General features: G+C 35.9%; 1 protein-coding gene and 1 pseudogene across 1 annotated transcript in view; one reads left to right on the top strand and one right to left on the bottom strand.

Moving 5' to 3' along the window:
• FSTL5 (follistatin like 5) overlaps positions 1 to 27,570 on the top strand; it is a 1,185,743-nt gene that overhangs the window by 967,090 nt on the left and 191,083 nt on the right. Inside the window, exons 9-10 of the mRNA XM_069097493.1 lie at positions 26,269 to 26,430; positions 27,377 to 27,511. Coding sequence (XP_068953594.1) covers positions 26,269 to 26,430; positions 27,377 to 27,511 — 297 coding nt within the window. The remainder of the gene's footprint in view (positions 1 to 26,268; positions 26,431 to 27,376; positions 27,512 to 27,570) is intronic.
• On the bottom strand, positions 8,081 to 21,681 carry LOC138168954 (BTB/POZ domain-containing protein KCTD12-like; annotated as a pseudogene).

Here is a 27,570-nt window from a genome sequence, read left to right as displayed (position 1 = left end):
ATATATATATATATATATATATATATATATATATATATACATAATCTTGTTGTTTCTACCTTCATAATAGCTCACAGATATATCACTTCTTTTATAATCATTCTTCATGTTGGTGCAGCTTCATAATCTCATGCCTAGACTATTGTGATTGCTTTCTTATTGGTCCTTATTTCTCAAATCTTTATCCTCTCCAATACATCCTCCAGGCTGCTAAGTGATTTTCCTAAAACATAGGATGGGCCATTTCATATGGCTGCTCTCAATAAGCCCCAGGAGCTCCACAGTACCTTCAGAATTAAATATATTCTGTTCTGTTTAGTATTTAAGATCCTTCATACTCCTATCTTTCCAATCTCCCTATATTTTATTCCCCCACAAGTATTCTACAATACATTGACACTGGTATTCTTGTTCTTCTTTAAACAAGGCATTCCATCTCCCAACTCTGCCCTATTACTGTTTCCCTAGGCCTACAATATCTTCCCTCCTTACCATTAGCTATCTCAGTCTCTTTAAAAAATACAGATGAATTCCAACCTACTGCTAGAGGCCTTTCTCCCTAACTAGTTGCTTTTTTTCTAATATTGCCTTCCATTGCCACTGTATGTATCATGTTTATATTTTTCCGTTTTATTTCTACCATTAGTGTGTGTATGTGTGTGGGATAGACAGACAGACAGGCAGAGTGTGTTTGTGTGAGAGAGACAGACAGAGACAGAGAGAGAATTTCCCAGTACTTGACATAAGTGAGTGACACATGGTCAATGCTTAATGAAGCACTCAGTTCACTGACTATATACTGACTGAACTGGTACACTTGCTGTGCCTCACATGTGTTTTTTCATCTTTCATCTACATCACTTTGCATATTATTTCCTCATGCCCAGAATGTACCACCTTTTAAATGTAATGCTTAAAGTTCTTAATTTTCTGTTCAGCTCAATTACAGAATTATCTATTTCATGAGACCTTTCCTCAACCTGGTCAACTATTTCCTACCTCCTATATTATCTTGTGTTCATTTTGTATATATATATATATATATTTAGTATTTACTTGTATGTGAATCTCTTTTATACTAACATACAGAATGTAATCTCTAGAAAGCAAGGATTGTTTAGGGTTGAGTGTTTTATTTTTTCCATTGCCTAATACAGTACCTGGCACATAGTAGGTGATTAAGAACTTTTGATTGATTAATCTATACTATATTCCATATACATGAATTGAGTTATATTTATAACCAAACCCAAATAGGACTAAAAATAGATAGATAGGTAGATAGAGAGATAAATACATAAATAGATACATAAATGGTTGGTTGACCAAATAAATAAATAAACAAATGAATGAATGAATGAACAAACAAACAAATAAATAAATGAATGAATGAATAAATAAATAAATAAATAAATAAATAAATGAATGAATAAATAAATAAATAGAAAATCTCTGACTTCAGGAGCTAACACTCTCTTGTGGATGGAGTTAGAATGTTCATAAAGGTGTGTATAATCTTTAATTGGAGGAAATATACAAAGTACAGTCTAGAAAAAATTTGTGATGAGGCAAAAGTGATAATTGTAGCAGCAAGCACCCCAAGCGTTCTCAGGTTTTGCTGCCACCACAGGTTCTTGGATCTGCTATGATAAAGGAAAGCAACTCAAAATGGGTTAACAAGCTTACTTTAATCAGTCAAACATATATTGTTTACCTAGTTCAGGGGAAAAAGTTTAGCACCCCGAACTTCAGAGTATACAGACAGAATTATCAAGACAGAAACAGATCAAGTAGACAGATTTCCAAACTGTCCAACCATTACATCCATACCCAATCAACATCTGGGTTTCAACATCTGGGTTTTTCAAAGCCGGTGGGCTCTGGACAACAGCTTCCCAGAATCCAGATCAAATCACAGAACACTTCTCAAAGTGAGCCCCAAAACAAAGCTACACATCAAGGCTTATATAGCCTTCTCCTGGCTCAGAGAATGTAACAACCTTATTGACTCATTGCCCAATCAAAAAGTATCTACTGAAAAACAAGCCTCCCACCTCAGGCTCCAGGTGTACTTTAGCCTAGTGGCAGGGAAGATCTTCAAAATTTACATTCCCATTAGAATAATACTATTGACTGGCTTAATAAAAGTATTGATCCCTGAGTTTAGTTTTTGAAGGAAAAGTATTCTGAGTGCTAGAAATGAGAAGGGAGTGGATTTGACCTTTGGTAATGGCCTATATGTATATACTTAAGCAGGAAACAAGAAATTGAATTCAGGGAAAACTAATAGTTCATTCTGATTAGATTTTAGAGTGAGTGAAATATAAAGAATAATGAAAAAGGTAAGGTGATGTAAAAATGTAGCAACTTTATACCAGACAAAATGTGTCATTCTGCTATCTCATGGTCATAGGTAGACATATTTTAATGTTTGAAAATAATAATAAGATGGTCAGACTTGTACCTTAGGAAAAGTATTTTAGATATTATGCAAAGGGTCATTCAGAGAAAGAGATAGTGGAAGCAGGGAGGTCTGTAGGGGGATCATTTTAAGAGCTGGAATGAAGGATGTTGGGAGATTGAAGACAGAACCCATCTATGTCTTTTGGACATAAGAGACCACCATCATGGAGACATTGTAACAAGTTCTATCAAAAAAAAGCAAAACTAAATTAACCTTTCATGCTATATTGGTTATGAAAGTGGTATAAAAAGTATGAAAGTGGTATATTGCTATGAAAGTGGATTATGAATCTAATGATAATGTATTACTTCTTGTCAATGGATGAATGATTTGTGTTGTCTATGTAGAAGCTCTCAGTGTTGGTCTATAGCAGAAGAAAAGAAGGTACAGAGACCAGTGGTTATCTTGATATATGGAATAAATTGAGAGTGCATTTTGGAAATACTTCTGTTCAACTTCCTTTTTAAAATGGCAAGTTCAGATTTCCTAGTGCTGACTTAGACAAATCCAGTGCACTTAACATTCCAAAGCTGAACAGATTTTGTTGTGACTCTAAGGTTTCTAGCTGAGTCTTACCTCCTCTTCCTGGCCCTTGGTGCACACCCAGACACATCCTGCGTGTTTGCATAAAAGAGGAGTCGAGTCAGTGGAAATGGAAAGAGGCACAGATTTATTGGCAAGACTGGCAAATTGTTACATCTTTCCCCCCATTCTCCCCTGCCCCTTCATGCTTCAGCCCTTTAATCCCCAAAGTGCACTTGTAGAGCTTGTGAGGGAAGGGGTGTGTGTGTGTGTGGGGGGGCAACCAAAGAACAGGGAGGCTGTATCCAGAACAGCTTGTGTACTCCTGTGCACTTACCCTTAGTCCCCAAGATTAATCTCAAGGTAGCAGGGTAAATTGCGTGACAGCACAGTATCTGGGTGCCTCGGCACTTCCTAGAGGTTAGGGTGCCCTGACCAGAGATGAGAGCAGCACATATTGCTGATTGCTCTGTATCCTGTTACTCAGAGAGGCTGCCTGAGACCCAAAGAGGGGCTACAGGCCCCAAGAACTCTCCCTTCCTTTTAGGTGCGGAGCACCAAGTCTTGTGAGTCCTGCAAGGCACGGGATTTTTTGGACTTCTGCATGAGAGGGCAACAGACGACGGGATAATTTCCATAAACAAAAGACCATTCAATTACATATTATATAGTATTTACAAATCATGGGGAAAAGGATAACGAGGTGGAGACACTTGCCAGATGTAGAGTGTTTGTTTAAAAATACCTACTACATACTTCACAATGCGAATCGCAAGGAATATAACCAGAGGAAGATGGGGTGAAAGCAATATATATATATAGCCAATGCAAAGGACTTCACTCTTTAAATGAAGCTCAAATTTGTTGTGCCTAACTGTCCACTTTAATTTTATCCAGGAGGCCTCATTGATATGGGAAATCAATTTATCGAATTGTGCCAAATCCACTCCTCTGGAGTATTTCTAAAAATCCCTAACAAATGATTTTACCTTTTTGTCAATCATAATTAGACCTATTATATTTCATGGGTATAACACAAATAGGGTGAAATCTATAATCACACTTCAACAAAACTCAATTTCTGCAAGCTTGTCTTTCACAAATTCTAGTATCCTTTAAAACATGTAATTTTTGCTGAAAGACTCTACTTTAAATTATGACATAAATAAAAAGACACAGTGGTTGAAATTATCAATGACAGTAGACAAAGTAATAGTGTAAATCCCTGCTAGATATATATATTGAGCAAGAGTATAATGAATGCAAACAATATCCCATACAGAGGAGTCATACATGGACAGGTGTATCCTTAAGTACATTGGAAAAGGAGAATAGAAGATAGAGTTGCAATTAGTCCCATGAGTAAAAGTCCAGAAATTGCTTATGTGCAGGTTCCATCAAAGTCTGAAATCCAAAGAGGGTGGTTCTACAAACAGTATGACATCATAACCTCCAATACATTGTTTAAGAGTACAGTTAAAGCAGGGTATATTCCAATAAATTATAGTATGGGTGTATAATGTCTGTAAATGATTTACAATAGTAGAAGTAAGGAAGGCTTGAGGGGGTCAAATACATTTAGTCATGATTACAGTTATGTATGAAAGAAGTGATGCAACAGGGGTTGTTGTCTTAAAACATAAATCAGGATTGAACCAGTTCAGTTCGTATAGACAGCAGAGTGATCACAGCAAGAAACACAAATCCTGGGGTAACTGATTTTTCAGTTCTTTGGGTGGATATAAAAATGTTTGATCTCTCCCCATGGGGGCATAGCTTTTTTGTTTTGGTTGCATTAGGAGACTCTTCTTCTTTATTCCCATATTCTGTCTCTGTGAGTTCTTCTGTTGTTGCTGGAGCTTTTTCATCTTTCTGGGTGATTCCAAGTACAACACCCCGATGTTTCTTTTCTGGCACCCTCACTGGTCGTTCCTCAGCTTCTGGAAAATATATAAGCACAGCCTCACCCCCACAGTAATAAATTCCACATTACCTTCAATTTGGTGAGTGTGCACCTTTCACATTGTTTTACTGCTGGTGTATACTCATTTTTAGCAATGTTTTTTATTTAGCTAATGTATTTTCAGTGTATAAAGCAGTACCTAATACAGCTAATTGCTCCCCCTTTTTTATTTTACCAACAATGTTGTAATATATTATAAGGGGTATTCCTTTAATTATTATAATTTAAAAAATGATCACAGGAAGACTGAAATAAGTTTGTTAGTGGCAGGAACGTTATCAGCATTCAATTGTGTCAGAATGCCTATAGAAGCAGAAAACTATAGCATATGGTTACACAGAGTATATGCATTTTGATCAAAATAAGAGGAAGCTAATGTAGTTCTATGAATATTTGGGGAAAAAGTTGAAGAAAATTGAACTTTTTTAATAGTCACATTATTCAGATAAAGAGACCTAGGAAGTGAAGAATGAATTGCAATAGAGTGGCCTCTATGTCATAGGAGCTTGTTAACTTCTGAAAAAGGTTAAAAGAGATCTGTATTCTGAGTGTGTTTAAGTTTAGCAGTATCAATATGTGTTGGCATATGTATACAGAATATTTGTTATCTGACTCTTTATTATGGGAAAAGAAAAATCATTTAACAATAATAGCATATCAGAAATCTGTGCCTAGTGGGTAGAAGTAAAGTGAATATTGATAACTTTATCATTATTGGAATTAATGTTAATATAATTAGGACTAATTAGCTTGCATTTCCAGGAAACTGATAGAAAAAATGAGTTCCTGCCTAGAACTTTACAACTGAATAGTAGACCTACATCCTTAATACACAAAGCTTGTTTATCCTCTGATTATATTCACTTTGGAAGAAAGAGATATATCTGAAATGAAATCTTTTACTTATTATTATTATTATTATGTCAATATCCATAGACATTTTTGGCATTTTGGCATGTAGAAGTTTTAAGCATTTTGTTATATGCAGTACTCTAAGAACAACTACATTCTGGGGGCCCTTGTAAACACCCAGGTAGTTGTTTAGAATACTTAATCCTATTTTCCATGACCAACTGTTTTATGACATAGAATTAGCACATCCATTTTTCTTCTGTTTTAAACTAACTAAATTTTTAAGAATTGAGAGGCTTATGCTTTTTAACCTTTGTGTTGTTTTTGCAACTAGAAAATTCCTCAAAACACTTTTGTAATTTAATGTAAAATATCACAAATTACTTGACAGAAAAAATACCTAATTAACGGATGTAAGAGATTTTTTTCAATCATTGATAATCAATAGAATATTCTCTGCATGATCTGCCTTCCATCTGCTATTAGTTTTATGTTGCCAATACATATTTTTAGCTAAAATTTTACACAGAATATGATAGAAAAAATTGAGCACTGGAATTATGTTCATCTATGCTTTGAAGTAAACTGTTTATCGAATACATCCTATTTTTCTAACCATGTAAATCCACAGGGAAGTGATATAATTGTTCTAGGTTCCAGTTTCTTCAGCTGTAAAACAGGGATATTAATACTTGTGATAACTAGGTAGCACCATTATTGGGAAGGCATATCACAATATTAATAAAACTTATTAAATTATAAAACTCTAATATTATATAAATTATATATTTATACCTACAAAATATCTAAAATAAATTTATATATACTACATTTTATATGTTTAAACAATTTATACAAAAGAAAATATATTAAATTATGTAAATATAAATTATTAAATCAAATATGCCAAAGCATATTGTTGTTACATTTTATTAAATTATTATTTATCTGTCCCTTTGTCATCCTTTATTCTCATGACATGACCAGCCCACCTTTTTTTCTTCCAATATATCTCATGCATGACACTTCTTATATCACTTGAATCTTAATTTTGGAAAGACTATCCCATATTAAATTTGTTTAATGTCAATCCTCATATATAGTGAATGTGTTTGGTTAGAAGGGTGTCCCTAGAATTGGAAATAAGTGAATCTCATCCTTTTTTTAAAGGGAAGGCTCTTTATTTTTCTTCCTTTATTGTACATGCCCTGTAAGTGGCAGGACCCTAGCAGCCTTGGGCCAGCCAACATAGAAAGCACCCACCATCACCATCAGAGACACTGGAGATAGTCAGATGAAACCTTTCCCCACACAGGCTGAGGAACCCTTTTCTCTCTCCACATTCTGGTCAATCTGGGTTTTCCCAAAGGTCATAGGCCTTTATTTGCCCTTGTTTGCCCTGAACTCTTAACTAACCTTGCAGCCTCTGAGTTATAGATCCTCTGGACTACCCATTTCCCTTCACCTCCTCTCTCCTATATCAGTTTATTTGACCTTTGCCAGAAATACTTTTCCCTCTCCCCCTTCCCAAACCTCCTTCCCCCCACTAAATGCCAAGTAGCATTTACCCTCAGGAACTACCATCTTCCTCCAATTCATCTTGTGGGGTCTTCAAAAATGAATATATTTCTGTATAGGAAATTTCAGAGTTGCTGGTTCCCTTCATGACCCCACTTAGAATCTAAGGCATCAGGTTATGTAAACTACAAAGAAAAGGTGATAAGGGAGTATGGGGGTCAGCAGCTTGAGCTTTCAACTCTCTTCCCAGAGAATCATTCATTGCATTTATCTCCCAACCTCCTCACCTATTCCCTAACCCACCATAGCAATATCTATATAATATGTACACCCATATACATCAAAGCCTGGGACAAAGCTTTCCCTGCACTACCAAAGTTGCCACTCAAGACCCTGATCTAAGGAGAACTTGGAGCTCCTAGTAACCAGGGTCAGAAGGAAGAAAGATACTGGATAGGGGAAGTAAGTGGGGTATTGGTAATGACTTTCAGGACAGTGAGCAAGGAAGGCCAAAAGTCAGAGGCAGCAGGGTCTCTTTTTAAAGAAAGACAGCTGACACTGGCTCATGGTGGGAAGGGAGGAGGAGACTTTGTGGCTTATATTTTGTCAGGTGATTTGTTGTTGTTGTTGTTGTTTTTAAGTATCACTCTTTGTAATATAAATGCATACATGCACACATATGTGTATACGCACACAAATACACAAGAGGTCCATTTCTTGTCATCAGTCTGTTACTGAGTACAGGCCTATAGAGCTGGATGTTACCATGTGGAAGACAATAGTTTGTCAAAGCCTTGTTCTAATCTGGGTAGTTGAATTTCAGGTAGTCTTGGGAAATATACCACCTGGGAGGATAATCAGGGTCCAGATTCTCATTTAAAGTTTCACCAAATACCTCTTTGACCAGAGAGATCTTGTTGCACACTTTGATTCCAGCCACACTATGGAATTTGGCATCAGTTTGGGTGTACAGTATAACCTAGGGAATAGGAACCCTAGTAACCAAAGTTAATATATCCTCCCTTTTGGGCGGTCACAGAATTGACCCTAGTTGTCCCTGGGGAGCTTCCTGGGCAGCTGAAAAGGCAGAAAAGTCTTGGTTGGAGTATTGCTCTTCCAAGTCATTTGCCCTGGAATCATCTGCCATTAAGCTGTTCCCAGTCTCAGGGGTCAGGATCTTGACAAGATTAGGCAGTTTGAATTACTCAACCTCCCTCTTGAGCAGTCTCCACTCTGGAAAGTGCTCTGGCAATACCAGCTGTTGATGTCTAATATAGTACAACAGAACTGCCCTTTGTTGTCATGGTACAAGAACAAAGGATTCTTCTGACTGAGCATTTTCTGGAGCAGCAAAACTTGGACACTGACTGGAGTAGGGTAAACAGTAAATACATATCTGACCCCCCTCACATTGAGTTTGATGATCTCAGGAAAGGTAGTGAACTCTTCTCTGACTTGGGCCATGATGAACTCTTCAGTCGGTAAGTCCCCTATGGTCAAGTTTAGCTTTGTGATAAACTGGAAGTTTTGAAAAACAGGCTAAGAAAATGGAAATCATTTTCATATGAAAATTCATAATTTTCATTTTTTTGATGTGTTAGGTCCCAATTGACCCAGACCATTTCCAGCTGGTCTGAGCAACTCCTGGTCAGATTAAAAGGGTGCCCCCACTTCTCAGGGAGTAAACATCTCTATTCCCCAGGGATTCAAGAGAGGAAGACTAAAGCCCCAAGAATTTAACCAAGTCACTGTCAGCAACACTGCAGTTGCTGTCAGGATTTCTTCAGCTCCTTCTCTCCTCAATCCCCTGCTGCTCAATGGTCCCCAACCCTGGCTCAGCTTTCACTTGGCCTGGCTATTCTTGGATCAAGGCTTCTTCTCCCACTAGCTTCCTGTGTGTGAGTGTGTGTGTGTCTGTGTGTCTGTGTATATGTATACACTCACAATACTTGTGTGTGTATTTTTTAACTTGAAGAGACATTTTTTGGGAGAGTAGATGACTCTAAACCAGGGATCCTTAACTTTTGTGCTAATTTTCCCAAAGATCACCAGGGAAAGGGAAATTAAAACTCCAGAATAAATATGAGGAAGGAAAATCAATCATGTTGCCAACAAAGACAGGTATGCTTTTCTACCTCTGAGAATTAAGGAAAACTATGGTGATGCTACAAAGCAGAGAAATTCCCTTTCTCAACTCCTGGCTTTGAGATCTGCTAGTAGTTTAAATTAAAAAAGTGCTGATCCATTGTTTGGAGATCCTCTCCTTTAAACCAACCAAAATGCCTTTTCTTTATTTGCTTTTAATTATTGTAACCATCCAGGGCCTTCAACCTCTACCAATAAGGTATTCAAGACTGTGTATAGACTCCTTCTCCACCCAAACAGTTACTCTGTTTCTGTCACATTCCCAGTTTCATATTTTGCATGAAGCAATGAGTATCCCATCTCACCTTTCTGTCCAAATTAAGAAACTTCAGTAGTATGGGCATGCCCTCTACATGCAAACAATAGACCCTCTTCAATTCATGGCTACAAATAAAGAACAATGTTCACATTCATGAAGAAATAAAAATGCCATGCAAGTGTTTATCTCTCTTTTTCACCCTTCTCTCTTTTTACTTCTTCTCTGGCACACTGGAAATGATAGAACAACAACAAAAAGATCAATGGGAAGTTGATCTTAAAATAAATATGTTAAAGCAAGCAAAGAAGTAGTTAACACCTTGGTTCAGCTATTTAATATTTTAGCACCTTGTTTCAGTTCATAATTGTATCAAATTAAAATCCAGAACTTGTAAATCACACTACTTGTGAACCCTAGAACTTGTGAACTCCTGTTGCATCTGCAACAGGAAATTGAGGAGTAACGATCATACCGTGTTTCCCCGATAATAAGACCTATCCCGAAAATAAGCCCTCCCCTTACTGTGTAAGATTCCTCTAAAATAAGCCCTCCCCCAAAAATAAGACCTATTGAGATTGCTACTGTAGTGAAGGTGATCCCCTACGCTACACGCTACATTACGGTACCCTCTGTATGCACCATCCCCCCACCATGAAATGCACGCCACGCTCCGAGCTGCATCCAATCAGAGCTGCAGCAGTGAGCGCGTCATCCTGTTCTTCCCCAGTGATTTGCTTGCTGGCACCATTGAGAGCAGTGCCGCGGAGGAGAGCTGAGGCAGGACAACATAAGCCCTCCTCTGAAAATAAGCCCTCTGGTGTTTTTCTTTCCAAAAAAAAATAATAAGACAGTGTCTTATTATCGGGGAAACATGGTAGCTACTTCCTGTTTCAGCCAATCCCTTCCTGTCACACCAGAAATAGAGGATCATATCTTCTGTTTCTTTCAAAGAGATTTGATTAGTTACTAACTACTAAGCACCTGCTTACTTGTCAATACAAAAAGGGGTCTTCAAATTCAAATTATATGACCATTACATTACACCCATCTAGGATCCTTGAACTTACAATCTCAATCCAAATGGCCATGGATCCTGGAACAAGTAGAGGCACTATACTTTGTAATCATGCAAATTATACCATAATATGAAATGTAATGGTAATGTAATTTGCATTTCAACACCCCTTTTTGTATTGTATAACCTATGTTACATAGGTTATAAATGTGTAGTCATGCAAAATATTTCCATCTTAGGCATATTCTAAAAGAACACACAGACCGCCCCCAAAAATTCAAGAAAAATAAAGTAAAAAAAAAAAAAGTATGCTTCAATCTGTATTAAGACACCATCAGTTCTTACTCTGGGGATGATAGCATTTTTCATTATAAGTCCTTCAGAATTATCTTAGATCATTTTATTGTTGAGAATTTTCTGCTGATCATCTTATAATACTCTTGTAACATTGTACACAGTACATTTCACTTTGAATCAGCTCATGTACGCCTTTCCCGATTTTTCTGAAGGCATCTTGCTGATCATTTCTTAGGACACAATAGTATCCTATCATAATTATATATCACATTTTGTTTATCCATTCCTCAATTGATTGACATCCCCTCCATTTCCAATTCTTTGCCATAAGAAAAGAGCTGCTATAAATATTTTTTTCTACATATAAGTACTTTTCTTTAGGATATAGACCTAATAGTATTGCTAGGTAAAAAGGTATGTGTTGCATATAAGAAAGTTCTTATGAGTTGCAAGTATCCTCTTCCCATCCAGGAATGCAAACAGTTTAATCATAGTAAGTCCCGTCTGTTTTATTTCCCTGTTTACCTTTTTATACTTCTCTTGAGTCTTGCATTTGAGAGTCAAATGTTATGCTCATGCATAACATTACATGGTATGACATTTTTATAAATTTGTCTCAGTTCAGTATGCATTTAAGAAATGAGTCCTTTATCAGAGAAACTTGTAATTTTTATACTAGTTCCTTCATTATTTTATATTATTGCAGTGTCTTTTAATTACATTTAGCTTCCCAGATTATGTTTTCCAGTTAGGTCTGTTTTTAATTTTGTTTGATCTAAATACAGATTTTTTCCCCTGCTATTTATTCTTCAGCTGAAGCATATTGGATTTTGCTCCCTCCTTTTATTATAAATCTATGTGTGGATCTCAATCTAAATATAAATTTGTTTTAAGTATTGAACTAAAAAAATACACTCCTGGATTCTTGTTTCTAATTAATTCTGCTGTCCACTTTCTCCTTATTAGGTGACATCTTCCCATTCCCATTTATATTTATGATTAGTAACTGAATATTTCTCTTCATTTCATTTTCTTCAGTTTCTTTTTTTATATTAAATTAATTTAGTACATTATTTTCCCCAGTTACATGTAAGAACATTTTGTAGCATTCATTTATAAAATGAGTTCCACATTCTTTCCCTTCCTCCTTCCCCAATCCCTATCCCCCAACCCCACTGACAAGGCAAGAAATTTTATGTAGGTGTGTAGTCATGTGTAGTCATGTGTAGTCAATGTGTAGTCATGCAAAATATTTCCATCTTAGTTATATTCTAAAAGAACACACAGACCAAAATAAATTCAAGAAAAATAAAGTAAAAAAAAGCATGCTTCAATCTGTATTTGGCCACCATCAGTTCTTGCTCTGGGATGATAGCATTTTTTCATCATAAGTCCTTCAGAATTGTCTTGAATCGTTGTATTGCTGAGCATTGCTAAGTCATTTTCTGTTGATCATCTTATAATAGTGTTGTTACTTTGTACACAGTACCTTTCACTTTGCATCAGCTCATGTACATCTTTACAGATTTTTCTGAGGGCATCTTGCTGATCATTTCTTAGAGCAGAATATTATTGCATCATAATTACATATCACATTTTGTCTATCCATTCCTCAATTGATTGGTATCCTCTCTATTTCTAGTTCTTTGCCACCAGAAAAGAGCTGCTATAAATATTTTTGTAAATATAGGTCCTTTACCTTTTTTTAAAATCTCTTTGGGGATATAGTTCAACATAATTATTAAATCAGTTCACAACACCAACAGTGCATTAATGTCTCATTTTTCCACATCCCCTCCACATTGGGAATTTTCTTTTTCTGTCCTATTCACCAATCTAATCAATATGAGGTAATACCTCAGCATTGTTATGATTTACATTTCTTCAATCAATAGTAAGTTAGACTGGGTTTTTTTTCATAAGACTATAAAAAACTTTGATTACTTCATCTGTAATCTGTTCATATATTTTGATCATTTGTCAATTAGAGAATGACTTATTTTTTGTAAATTAGACCCAGTGCTCCCCATATTTTTGAGAAAAGAGTCTATCATCAGTTTCCTCCAATTATTTTTCAGTTACTATTGCAAACTGTATTTCCCTCCAACTTATCCTTCTATTTATTCTGTCCCCTACCTCCTTTCACCCTGTCCCTCCTCAAAAGTGTTTTGCTTCTGACTACCATATCCCCAAATATACCCTCCCTTTTATCACCACCCCTCTAACTCTGATCCCCTTCCCCTCCAACTTCCCTTTATATTTCTATACTCAATTAAATGTTTATGTTATTCCTTCTTTGATCCAATTCTGATAAGAGTAAGAATCACTCACTCTCCCTCATTTCTCCCCTCTTCCCTTCTACTGAAAAAAAAAACCTTTTTTCTAACCTCTTTTATATGAGGTATTTACTACATTCTACCTCTGCCTTTCCATTTATTTTTGTACATTCATCTCAGACATTAATTTTTATTTTTTACATAGAATCCCTAAATATTTAACTCACACCTGTGCTCTCTATATTTCTAACTTCCCTAATAATGAGAAAGTTCTTATGAGTTGCAAGTATCCTATTCCCATGTAGGAATGTAAACAGTTTAACCATATTAGGTCCCTTATGTTTCTTTTTCCTGTTTGCCTTTTTATACTTCTCTTGAGTTTTGCATTTGAGAGTCAAATTTTCTATTCAGTTCTGGTCTTTTCATCAATAATGCTTGAACATCTTCATTTTCATTGAATGTCAATTTCTGCACCCCCCCTCCCAAAAGGATAATATTCAGTTTTGATAGGTAAGTGATTCTTGCTTATAATTCTAACTCCTTTGCCCTCTGTAACATTATATTCCAAGGATTCTCATCCTTTAATGTAGAAGCTTCTGAATCTTGTGGTTTCCTGACTGTGGCTCTGTGACACTTGAATTGTTTCTTTCTGGTTGCTTCCAATAGTATCTCCTTGACCTAGGAGCTCTGGAATTTGGCTGATATTTCTGGGAAGGTATGAATTTTGGCATATCTTTCAGGAAGTGATTAGGGGATTCTTTCAATTTCTATTTTATATTGTGATTTTAGACTGTAAGGGAAGTTTTCCTTAATAATTTCTTGAAAGATTATATCTATCAATCAATCTATCTATCTATCTATCTATCTATCTATCTATCTATCTATCTATCTATCTTCTTCTTCTTCTTCTTCTTCTTCTTCTTCTTCTTCTTCTTCTTCTTCTTCTTCTTCTTCTTCTTCTTCTTCTTCTTCTTCTTCTTCTCCTTCTTTCCTCCTCCTTCTCCTCCTCCTCCTCCTCCAACTCCTCTTTCTTCTTGGCTTTCAAGTAGTCCAATATATTTAAATTGTCTCTCCTGGATCTATTTTCCACGTCAATTGTTTTCCCAAAGAGATATTTCACGTTGTCTTCTAATATTCATTTTTTTTTTTGGTTTTGTTTTATTTTTGCTTGATTTGCCATAAGGTGATTAGCTTCCATTTCCTCACTTCTAATTTTTAAGGAATCATTTTTTTTCAATAAGCTTTTGTACCATTTCTGTTTGACCAATTCTACTTTTTAAGTTATTTTTAAAATTTTCTTCAGTGAATTTTTGAACTTCTTTTTCCGTTTCACCCATTCTGATTTTTAAGACATTCTCTTAACTGTTTTATTGGGCTTCTTTTACAATTTGGCCTAGCTTGATTTTAAGATTTTATCTTCTTCAGTATTGTGTGTATGTGTGTCTCCTTTACTCTATTCTATTGACTCTTTTTTCATGAGTATCACTTTCATTTCTCTTATCAATTTTTTTCTATCTCTCTTACTTGATTTTATAAATCTTTTTTTGAACTCTTCCATGGCCTAAAATCAATTTATATTTTTCTTAGAGCCTTTCAATGTAGGAGCATTGATGTTGCTTTCTTCTTCTGAATATATGTTTTGATCTTTCTCCTCAGCAATGTAACTTTCTATGATCAGAATATTTTTTCCTGTTGTTTACTCATTTTCCCAGCCTATTGCTTGCATTTTTTTCAAGTGCTTTATTAAATTGTGGTTTACATAATTCATTTCTGCCAGATTTTGAGTTTCAAATTTCTTCCCCATTTTTACCCTGCCGACCACCCTGAAATAGTAGTCCCACAGGGTATCTCCTCCTCCAATCTGCAGTCTCCCATATCTTCTCCCATCCTAACTTCTACTTTTACAGTAGGGCATGGTAGATCGCTATGCCGCAATGCCTGTATATCTTATTTCTCAATTACATGTAAAAGAGTATTAATAATTTTATTTATATATTTTTAACATTTGATTTTAAAATTTTGAATTCGAGATTCATTCCCTTCCTCCCTTGTCACCCACCCTTACTGAGAATATAAGCAATTCAGTATAGGTTGTACATGTGTAGCTATGCAAAACATTATCATAGTAGATATATTGTAAAAGATTGACTATATTTCCTGCCCTCCTATCCCACTTCCCACTTGTTCTATTCTCTACTTTAATCCTGTCACTTTTCAAAAGTGGTTGCTTCCAATTTCCCTCCCCCCACAGCCTGCTGTCACTTCCATCATCCCCCCTCTCATCCCATTCCCCCCTACTCTCTTGTAGGTTGAGATGCACTATTAAGTGTGTATGCCATTCCTTCCCTGAGCCAAATTCAATGAGAATAAGGTTTTGCCTTTTTCCCTTCCTGTTTTTCCCCTCCATTGTAACTATTTTCCCTTGCATCTTCTATATGAGATAGGTTGCCCCATTCTTTCTCTCCCCATCTCCTCTCATTATATTCCTCTCTCACCTCTTAATTTCACCTTTTAAGTATCATCCCTTCCTATTAAATTGGTCCTGTGCACTCTATCTATTTATACCTGTAAACATATATACACACATTCACATATGTATTTATACGCTTATATACCCTCCTATATAGACATATATGTGTGTGTGTATGTATATGTTTGTGTGTGTGTGTTATATATTTCTAGGCTATTTTTGGCGGGTCAGAGTCTAGATGGCAAGGTAGAAACAGGAACTCCATGTGGCTCTGGCTCTCACCACCTCCAATCCATGCAAAAGGGGTTTCTGAACAAACTTTGGAGCTACAAAACACACAAAATGACACAGAGAAGCTAAACACCTGCTGAGAATATCCTGGCAGGCTGGCACAAATCGGCCAGCACAGCACTCTGGGAGCTAAGCCCAGCTCCATGCTGAGGTTTTTGCCACAGTGAGGGGGGACCAACCACCTGCTGGAGGGACTCCAGATCACCAGAAGCTGTGAGGATCCAGAATTATTAACACATAGATGTGAAGGAGAAAGCGAGAGGTCAGTGTAGTGTGGAATTTGGAATCCAATAGTTGGGAGTGCATTGGCTTTTGCCCCCCAGACAAGAAGACCCAGAAGGCTGCAGCACAACTGCAGCCACATGTCTGCTATAGCTCCTGGCCTGCAGAGTGTAGGGGGAACAGGAGACCACTCTGAGGGGTAATAACTCTTGATTTAACCTGCTTGGATTGGGATTACTGTCTTCTGTGGAGGTTCTGGGCTGTGTGACCAGCTTGCCAGAGCACGTGGAGGCTTTAGAGGGCACACCCAACTAATACTTCTGGCAGCTGAGGAAACACCAGCATTTTGTATGAAGCTCCCCTGTCTGGTAGAATAGTCCTACTGTGACAAAAAGCCCAAAAGTCAAGTAATTGAATGGCAACAAGACCAGGCAAAGGAAGGAAAGCAAACAGAAAAATCCAACATTAGACTCCTATTTTGGGTACAAAAAGGAGAAAAGCATAGAACATGAGGAAGTGAGTAAAGTCAGAACTCCTGTACCAAAACTGTCAAATGAAAATATAAACTGGTTACAGGCTATAAAGGACCTTAAGAAGCAGATAAGAGAAGTGGAGGATAAATTGGGAAGAGACATGAGAATTACACAAGAAAATTACAAAATGAGAGTCAACTGCCTGACTGAGGAAAATTACACCTTAAAAAATAGACTAACTCAAATGTCAAAAAAGGCTCAAAAAGGCAATGAGGAGAAGAATGCCTTAAAAAGCCGAATTTGCCAGATGGACAAAGAATCTCAAAAGCTCGCTGAAGAGATTCATTCCTTCAGAATTGGATTGGAACAAATGGAAACTAATGACGTTATGAGAAATCAAGATGATGTTAAACAGATCCAAAGAAATGAAAGAATAGAAGGCAATGTGAAATATCTCATTGGAAAAACCACTGACATGGAAAATAGATCCAGGAGAGATAATTTAAAAATTAATGGACTACCTGAAATCCATGATAAAAGAAACAACCTAGAAATCATCCCCCAAGAAATTCTCAAGAAAACTGCCCTGATGTTTTAAAACCAGAGGGCAAAATAGAGATTGAAAGAATCCACCAATCACCTCCTGAAAAAATCCCAAAAAGAAAACTCCTAGGAATATTGCAGTCAGGTTCTGAAATTCTCAGATCAAGGAGTGAATATTACAAGCAGCCAGGAAGAAACAATTTGAATATTGTGGAAACACAATCAGGATAACTCAGGATCTGGCAGCTTCTACACTGAGGAATAGAAGGGCTTGGAATAGGATATTCCAGAGGGCAAGGGATCTGGGAATAAAACGTAGAATCATTTATCCAGCCACACTGAGTATCATTTTTTTCAGGGGAAAATATGGTCATTCAGTGGAATAAAGGGCTGTAAATCATTCTTAATGAAAAAATCAGAGTTGAATAGAAAATTTGACATTCAGATACAAGAAGCAAGAGAAGAATGAGAAGTTAAACAGGGAAAATAAATTATAAGGAACTTATCGAAGTTGAACTATTTACATTTCTACATGGATAAGTGATAATTGTAACTGATGAAACTTTTCTTAGTATGGTCTATATAGGAGTGTATATGGGTTTATGAATACATATGTGAATGTTTGTATATGTTTACAGGTATACATAGGTAGAGGACACAGGACCAATTTAATAGGAAGGGATGATACTTAAAAATTGAAATTAAGAGGTGACAGAGTAATATAATGAGAGGAGATGGGAAGAGACAGAATGGGACAACCTATCTCATATAGAAGATGCAAAGGAAAAAGGTTACAATGGAGGGGAAGAACAGGAAGGGAAAAAGGCAAAACCTTATTCTTATTGAATTGGGCTCATGGAAGGAATGAAATAAACACTAAATAGGGTATCTCATCCTACAAGAGAGTAGGGGGGAAGGGGATTAGTGGGGGGATGATGGAAGGGTGGGCAGGCTTGGGGGAGGGTAGTTATAAACACCCACTGTTGAAAAGTGACAGTATCAAATTAGAGAATAGAACACGTGGGAGGTGGGATAGGAGGAAGTTAAATATAGTCAGTCTTTTACAATATATCTACTATGATAATGTTTTGTATTAGCTATTTATGCACAACCTGTACTGAACTGCTTATCTTCCCAGTAAGGGTAGGTGACAAGGGAGAAAGATAATGAATCTGGAATTTAAAGTTTAAAATCAAATGTGTACATATATAGATATAGATATAGTTAATAGATAGATATAGTTATATAGATATAGATATATACTATTATTAATACTGATGTGTATGTAATTGGGAAATAAGACATACACACACTGGGGCATAGAGATCCACCATCCCCTACTGTAAAAGTTGAAGGGGAAATGGGAGAAGATATGGGAGAGAGCAGAATGGAATTTGGGATATCCTTTGGAATTGTTATTTTGGGGTGGTAGTTAAGGGAAAAACAGGGAGAAAATTTTCAACTCAACATCTGGTAGAAATTAATGATGTCAACTAGAAATTAATAAAGCATTTGAAATATGAAAAAAAGAGAAAAACTATTTATTAGTGTTACAACTCAAACTTGGGAGGGAATTAGCATGGTGGGTTTTGTGGTTCTAGTTCTGGACATTATCAGGTTTCAAAGAGTCTGGTTTATTTGTAAATCATTAGTGGAAGTCATTGCATTTGTTTTTGTTAAAAAACGGGTTTACTGCAATTTTACAAAAATACAATACAATTTTAAAAGACTGTAAGACATAGATATTTATAAAATAGAAATATCCATAGATATATATGTGTATACATACATGCATATACACACACACACACACACACACACACACACACATATATATATATATATATATATATTACTATTCACTTCAACTATTTTTATAATGAGAAATGTTTCATTAGTTACAATTATCCTTATTCCATTGAGGAAAATCAATAGTTCAAATTTGATAATTTCCTTATGATTTTTTTTCCCTGTTTACCTTCTCAAGTGTCTTTTGCTTCTTGAATCTGAACATCAAATTTTCTATTCAACTCTGTTTTTTTCATCAAGAATGCTTGAAAGTCCTCTATTCCACTGAATGACCATATTATCCCTGGAAACATGATACTCAGTTCTGCTGGGTAGGTGATTCTTGGTTTTAATCCCAGCTCCTTTTCCCTCCAGATTATCCTATTCCAAGCCTTTCAATCCCTCAGTAGAGAAGGTGCCAGATTCTTTGTTATCCTTATTGTCTTTCCACAATGTTCAAATTGTTTCTTCCTGACTGCTTGTAATATTGCCTCCTTGATCTAGGAATTTCAGGAACCTGACAATAATATTCCTAGGATTTTTCTTTTTGAGATCTTTTTTTAGGGTGATCAGTGGATTCTTTCAACCTCTATTTTGCCCTCTGGTTCTAAAATATCAGGGCAGTTTTCCTTGAGAATTTCTTGGAGGATGATTTCTAGCTTCTTTCTTTGATCATGGCTTTCAGTTATGCCAATAATTTTAAAATTATCTCTCCTAGATCTATTTTCCAGATCAGTGGTTTTTTCCAATGAGATATTTCACATTGCCTTCTTCTTTTTTTTTCATTTGTTTGGATCTGTTTAAAATCATCTTGATTCCTTATAAAGTCTCTAGCTTCCATTTGCTCCAATCTAATTATGAAGGAATGATTCTCTTTAGTGAGCTTTTGAGATTCTTTTTCCATCTGAAAAATTCGACTTTTCAATGCATTCTTCTCCTCATTGCCTTTTGGAGCCTCTTTTGCCATTTGAGTTAGTCGATTTTTAAGGTATTATTTTCCTCAGTCAGGCTCTTGACTCTCCTTTCATAATTTTCTTGCATTGTTCTCATTTCTCTTCCCAATTTTTCCTCCACTTCTCTTATTTGCTTTTTAAGGTCCTCTGTGGCCTGTAACCAGCTCATATTTTCATTTAAAGCTTTTTTTGCAGGAGTTCTGACTTCACTGTCTTCCTCCTGTTCCATGCTTTGCTCCTTTTTGTCCTCACAACAGGAGTCTAATGTTGTTTTGCTTTGCTTAGTTTCTTCCTTTGCCTGGTCATGTAGCCACTCAATTATTCACTTGACATTTTGTCTTTTTCTCACAGTAGGACTCTGCTACCAGCCAGGAGAGCTGTGTGCCAAAGGCTGGGGTTTTCTCAGTTGCCAAATGTATTCTTCGGGTGCCCTCTTTGAAGCCTCCACATGCACTGGAAATCTGTTCACACACCCCAGAACCTGCACCCTAAACTGCAATCCAGATCCAACCAGGTTAAAGCAAGAGGGATTACCTCTCAGACTGGTCAATTGGTCCCCCTACACTCTGCAGGCCAATAGATGAAGATGCCACGTTGGGGTGGCTGAATGGCCACTGCTCCTCAGAGGCTTCTTGCCCCAAGGGAGGAGGACGATGCATTCACAAGTACTGGATCCCAAAGTCCACCCTGCATTGCCCTCTCACTTTGTCCTTCACATCTTTTTTTTTTTTTGATAATTCTGGAAATGGCCACAGCTGCTGGTGATCTGGAGTCCTTCCAGCCTGTGGTTGGTCAGGCCCTCCCTGGTGCTAAAACCTCTGTGTGGTGCTGTTCTTGGCCCCAGAGTGATGTGCTGGCTGATTCCTGCCAGCTTGCTGGCTTGTCCTCAGCAGGAGGTTCACTTCTTTGTATCATTTTATGGGTTCTGTAGCTACAAAGTTTGTTCAGAGTCCCCTTTCATATGAATTGAGAGAGGTGAAAGCTGGATTCCCTCTGAAGTCCTGTTTCTACACTGCCATCTTGACTCTCCCTCCCTATTGCTTGATTTTAATTGTTTTTCAAAATAGGGTTCTGCTTCCAGGGCAGAAATTCTCCTGTCCCAGCTTTAGGGGTTTTGTTCAATAATTTTCAGAGATAGTTCTAGGGATCTATATGTTTTTAGTTCTTACAAGGTTGTATGATCTAAGGAGAAGTGTATTTGTATCTGGCTTTTACTCTGGTCCGTGAGTGACCACAAGAACTCTTTTTTCCCTGGAAATGTGATCAGAATCCCTGCTCCACTGCAATAGCAAGCTCTGCTGTACTATTCCTCCTCCCCACCTTCGGACTGCACTCTAAGAACTGTGACCTGGGTTGGAGTATGAGCAAATCACCTGAGTCCTGCCTCAATGAGATCCCTGTAATCATCTTTTCTGTTTTCCCTCTTTACCATCTGTGGGTGGACAGCTCTGGCATCAGCTACTGCTGCTGCTGATTCTGTGGTTCCTAAGGCCTGCTCTTTGTTTTGTGGGACTTGGTCTGCACTTGCATGGCCTTTGCTAGACCGTGTTCCTCTCTCTGTCCTGGGTGCAGCACAGCTTTCCTGCTCACATTCTAAGCTGTCTTTGTTTGGAAAATTATTTTGCCACATCTCTTGTGGTTTCTATTGTTCCAGAAATTGTATTATGGTGTTCAGAGGGGTTTTGGGGAGAGTACAAGTCAATTTCTCTGCCCCCTCTCTTTCTTCTTCTTCTTGATCCTTTTTCTTGTTCTTCTTGTTCCTTTTATTCTTCTTCTGCTTCTGGTTCTTGTTCTTCTCCTTCTCCTTCTTCTTCTTCTCTCTTTTCTATCCTGTTATGCCTCAAAAGTCTAATTTGCTTTTAACCATTGCCTCCCCTAATATGGCTTCATTTTTATTGTCCCTTTCCTTTCACTTATTCATTTTCCTTATCATTTCTCTATTATTTAAATTAGATTTATATGCACAACTGTGTGTGTATATACATATAAATGTATATGTGTGTGGATGCTTTCCTCTTTGAACTAATCCAGTGAAGTTCAACCATTGTCTACCGTCTTCCATTTGTCCTCCACTAGGAACACTCTTCTTTGCTTGTCTCTTTTGTGTGGGAAATAATTTCCCCCATTCTATCTTTTCCTTTTCCCTTCTCCTAGTACATACCTTTTTCTCCACTTCATTTTTATTTTTCTATATCCTTCCAACATATTTGCCTTACAGGCATGTCCTTTTTTAATGAAAATTCATTTTAACTGTCCTAATAACAATAAATTATAAACATTCATATATATCATTTTCTCTTAGAGGGTTGGAAACAGTATTTTATTATCAAATCTGATATTCTTTTCTTTTCTTCAGAAATGCTTAAAAGTCCTTCATTTCATAAATTATTCATTTTTGTTCCTGAAGTGTTATACTATATTTTGCCAGACAGGTTATTCTTGGTTGTAATTATAGTTATTTTTCCTCATAGCATATCATAGTCCAAGACTTCTGCTCCTTGTCCATGGAAACTTGAAAACTCATGTGATCCTGAGTGTAGGCCCATATTTGAATTGTTTCTTTTTGCCTGCTAGCAATATTTTTCTCTTACCTCTGGGATCTCTTAAATTTGATTATAACTTTTCTGGGAATTTTCATTGGGATCTCTTCTAGGAGGTAATAGGTAGATTTTTCTATTTTATTTTAATTTTACCCTTTGAATTTTATATATGTGGGCAGTGTTCTTTATAATTTCTTGAAATATTATGTCTAAGCTCATTCAGGTAGTCCAATAATTCTCAAAGTCCAAAAATTCTTAAATTCTTTTTTCATTTTTTACAGGTCACATGATCTTTTTCATATATTTTTTCACATATTCTGTTTTATTTTTCAATCTTGTAGCTATGGTTGTTTGTTTGTTAATGTTTATGATTCATTCATTATCTTTCATTTACCCAATTTTAATTTTTAAGAAATAATTTTCTTCAGTGATTTTTTGTATCTCCTTTTCCATTTGGCCTATTCTAAATTCTAAAAAAAATTTTTTTTTGTCTTCGTGTATTTTTGTTCCTTATTTACTATTATGCCAATTCCGTTTTTAAGTAAGTTTCTGTATTTTTTAATGAAGCTGATAATTGTCTTTTACTAATTTTCCTTCATAACTCATTTATTTTCACAATTTTCCTCTTTCACACTAATTGTTTTTTTTAACTCTTTCAGGAGTTCTTTTTGGGCTTGTATACTATTATCTTTTTTTTTCTTTTAAATTAAGGTTTTGCTTGTAACTGTTCCCCATTGTTGTCTTACTTTGAGTATATATCTTGGTATTTCCTGTCACTTCAGTAGCTTTTTATGTTTAAGTTCTTTTTCATTATTTCCCCATTTTCCCAGTCTATTTTGAATTTTATGTAAAAATTGCTCTCTGTTCACCTTGGGGTGAGAAGGCATCATCCCTAACTTCAGGGATTTTCTGTATGTGTGCTGTTGTTTATGTAACTACTTCTGAGGGTTTACATATTTTTGATGCTTCCAAGGTGTTGTGATCCTGTAGAGTAGAGGCTTGGTTATTGCCCTCCTCATCTGTACTGTGGTATTTAGCCAGGAATGGCCCTTGATCTCTTGCAGCCACAAGTACTAGTTCTCATCTTTGCTTTGGTAATGTTGTCAGGGTCTTTGCTCTATTTGATCAACCACCAATGTTTCTCTCTGCATTGGTGCTGTGACCCCCAACTGCATATGAATAATAGAGTTGCCAGTCAGTGCCACTGTATGTAGTATCAGGAAAGGGTCCCCTGTAGTCTCTTTATGACTTGTTGTATGCTATTAATTGCACCCCCATCTCTGCTGTGACAGCTCCCAAAGCTGCTGCTGCTGCTGTTGAGGACACATTTACTGCCCCAAGTGAATTCTAAAAAAGACGTCCCCTTCCCCCCAAGCCAAAGATGTCTGTCTCCTATTGCTCTCCTATGTTTTTTTGTTTTATACCTGAAAAATATCTGAACCTGAACTTTTGCTGGTTCTGCTTTTCCAAATTATGGTTTGAGGTATTATGTTCAACTTTCTTTGGAGGGGAATATTGTGAGAGTTTGGTTGACTTGCTGCCTCTAATTTTGGTTTCATTTCTTCAAGAGTTTAAAAGACTGTTATGAAGAAGAGGTACAGATTTGTTGTTTTTACTCTATAGGGAAGAAAACTATGGAAGCAACAACTGGAAGTTGCAAAGACTCCAGGTTAGACTGGAGGTCAGGAAATAAGCAAATTAAAACCTCATTAACCCTTAGAGCTGTCCAAAAGAAGACAGTTTGCTTGACTGGAAGTTGTTTTCCCTAGAGGTTTTCAAACAGAGACTGGACAAAGATATTTTGCATATTTATTATGTAATTTCTTCCTTTATTTGTTGGGCTAGGTGTCCCTCTGATATCCCTATCAATACTCTAATTTTATAAATAATACAAAGATTTAGGTATATGAATCCGACTTAAAAACACACATATACAAGCACTCATGGTCAAAGAATTATGTTTATTAACACTCCTTCATTCACAAAAGAAAGTAAAACACATATAGACTTAAAGAAAAATTACATATTTGAGGGAAGTTTTTTTTTATAAAAACAATATAATGATACTTGATACTTGTGATTTAGAGAGTAGTGAAAGAATTGAATGTGTGATAACAGATACGCAGGGCAGAAACAAAATGCAGCTTGGTGTTTTAAAATACCCTCTGTAAATGACAGTAGATAGAGGATAATGGAAAAGGGAGTAGGTAATAGATGGAGGCCCATGAAAAGGAAGAAGACAGTTAAAGGACTGTACAAGTATGCCTATGTATGCACATGCATTTGTGTTTATTTGTATTCATACACACTGAAAATGGGTTGATGAGTGAAATGGAACATATATGTAATTGTGTATGGATATGCAAAGTACAATATATGACAGAAAAAATTAAAGAAAATACTAAGTATTTCTCATATTTTAATAGCAAACTGATAAGTAGAGGCTAGTGAGACATCTTCAGGTTTTCTCTTTGCATTTAATAAATATTAGTTGAATTGAAATGAATTGTATATAAGCATATTATTATTATTTCTTTACTTTTTGTATCCATAAATATACATAGATGTCATTTTATTTTTATTCTAAGATTTTATTGTCCTGTTTTGCAATTTATTGAATGCTATTTGTCCATGGCAGACAATATGTTCTTTCTGTGAAACTTATCACAATATTACCTATTATTGCTGAGTAGTGATGCCACTAAATTTCTGGTAAGATATAAAAATAATTGTTCCTTCTTCCATGGAACAGGAGTTACTATTTTACCTAAGAAAATGAATGAGATCTCTAAAGTTGGTAGAATTATATATTTTGGACTTTAAAAAAAAATTTCATGTTACTTATCTATGGTTTCCACATTTTGTATCATGTGTAGTGATGATAATATTTTAGCAAATGTTGCTAATATAGTCACTTTAAGTTTTCTAAATACTACTTCATTTGGAACCTAGAGATATCTATTTACAAAATATATGGAACTTTTGGATAGAAAGATTGTGTATTTGAATATTTTAAATGGATTATGTATAATCATTTGTGCTTTTTTTTGTTTTGATGATAATTGTGAGATAAAATTTGTACCTGTTAGATTATTATATAGAAAATATATTGTGGAAAAAGGTTGATGTGATTTCAATGAGGTATATTTAAGATCCATATAACTTCCCTGCATATGTGTTTACATTTTAATTTGTGAATGATCACCAAGGAAATTATAAGAACACTATATGATTGACTCAATTTAGGGTTTTGTAATGTTGTTCAATAATGATATTCATATCATCTCCATTATGTTTCACTGTTTTGTAATGTATGTGAGACAGTTAGGTGTTATAATAGATAGAATGGCCAATCTGGACTCAGGAAGGTTCATTTTCTTGAATTCATATCTAGCCTCAGACACTTACTGACTATATGACCCTGGGCAAGTCATTTAACTATGCCTCAATTTCCTCATCTATAAAATGAGCTGGGGAAGCAAATAAAAAACCACTCCAGTATCTTTGTCTAGAAAATCCCAAATAGGGTCATGTAAACTTAGACATGACTAAAACACAACACATTTCCTAAGTGACAGAATTAAAAGTTGAATTACAATAGACATGCTGGCAGTGCCATATTATATCACTAAATTATTTTAGCACTCACTCAATTTTCACTTGTTTTCACTTTTCAGTTCCACCGGTTATCCGTGTGTATCCAGAGAGCCAGGCCAGAGAACCAGGTGTAACAGCTAGTCTCCGCTGCCATGCAGATGGAATACCCAAACCACAGCTTAGTTGGCTGAAGAATGGAATTGACATTGCTCCAAAACTATCTAAACAGTTAACTCTTCAAGGTACATTTAGTAATGTATATGTGATCCATGAGCTCAAGTACAAAGTTAATATTGAGATCCTGCCTAATTTTCTTGGATAATTTTGCTACATAGTTTTATATGAGAATGGATGAACTCAAGAGTATAGATAAGTAAAGGTAGGCTTGGCTTTGGAAAGGACTTCTTTTGACACCTGAGGGAAGAAGGACATAATATGTGGGGCAAATATTGCAGCTCTGAGTTATAGAGGAAAGGAGTTAAAGAACTTTACTCTTTTTTTCTGTGCCTCAGTGGTCAAATTTAGGGAAATCACAGTTAACTATAGTAGTTGGGAATTTCTTCAAGGATAAATTAGGGTACAATATGATCCAGAATGAATGCAATATATTGTCATCAGCAGGACTATATAATGATGATGCATTCGACAGTGGACTCACCATAATTCCCTTGTATTTGAGTATGTTGTTCTGTTCCCAAAACTTGTTCCTGATAACCCTTGTGGTTATGCAAATTGAGCTAAATTTATTGCATGCATCTTAGAAATACTTTTGTCTCGTTTATGATATTGAAAAAGAATCTCATTAAAAAGATATGTAATTGCTTGCATTAACTCAATAATTTTACCAAGTGGTAAGAAAAGATAACAAAATAGCATGTACAGAAAGATTTTGATTTACCACTTCAATTTTCTTCATATATTCGATATATAGTCTAAAATAAGCTCAAAGATCCAAGAAGAGAGTGGAATGGAAATTCTACATTCCTGTCATCAGCAAATAGAATAATAGTCAACTTCACTATCCACTTGAATACTTCTGGAATCATTTGACATTTTTCTAGTGCAAAACTCAGGAAAGAAAAGCATTTAATTAGGATGAGTTAAGAGAACTGTGTGACTGTATAATCAGAAAACACTGTACCAAATATGAAATTATAGTCTACGAGTTGCATTTCCTTTCTTTTTCAGCAAATGGCAGTGAAGTTCACATCAGCAATGTGCGCTATGAAGATACAGGAGCATATACCTGTATCGCCAAGAATGAAGCAGGGGTAGATGAAGACATCTCTTCTCTCTTTGTGGAAGATTCTGCTAGAAAGACACGTACGTACTAAATATATTAATACATCAGTAAAAAACAAATTCATTAAAATGTACTGTCA

Source organism: Petaurus breviceps, unplaced genomic scaffold, assembly GCF_028583685.1.
Source record: "Petaurus breviceps papuanus isolate PSGF00001 unplaced genomic scaffold, PetGlider_PUasm1.0 126, whole genome shotgun sequence".
NCBI lineage: Eukaryota > Metazoa > Chordata > Mammalia > Diprotodontia > Petauridae > Petaurus > Petaurus breviceps.
This window is presented reverse-complemented; position numbering and strand designations above follow the sequence as displayed.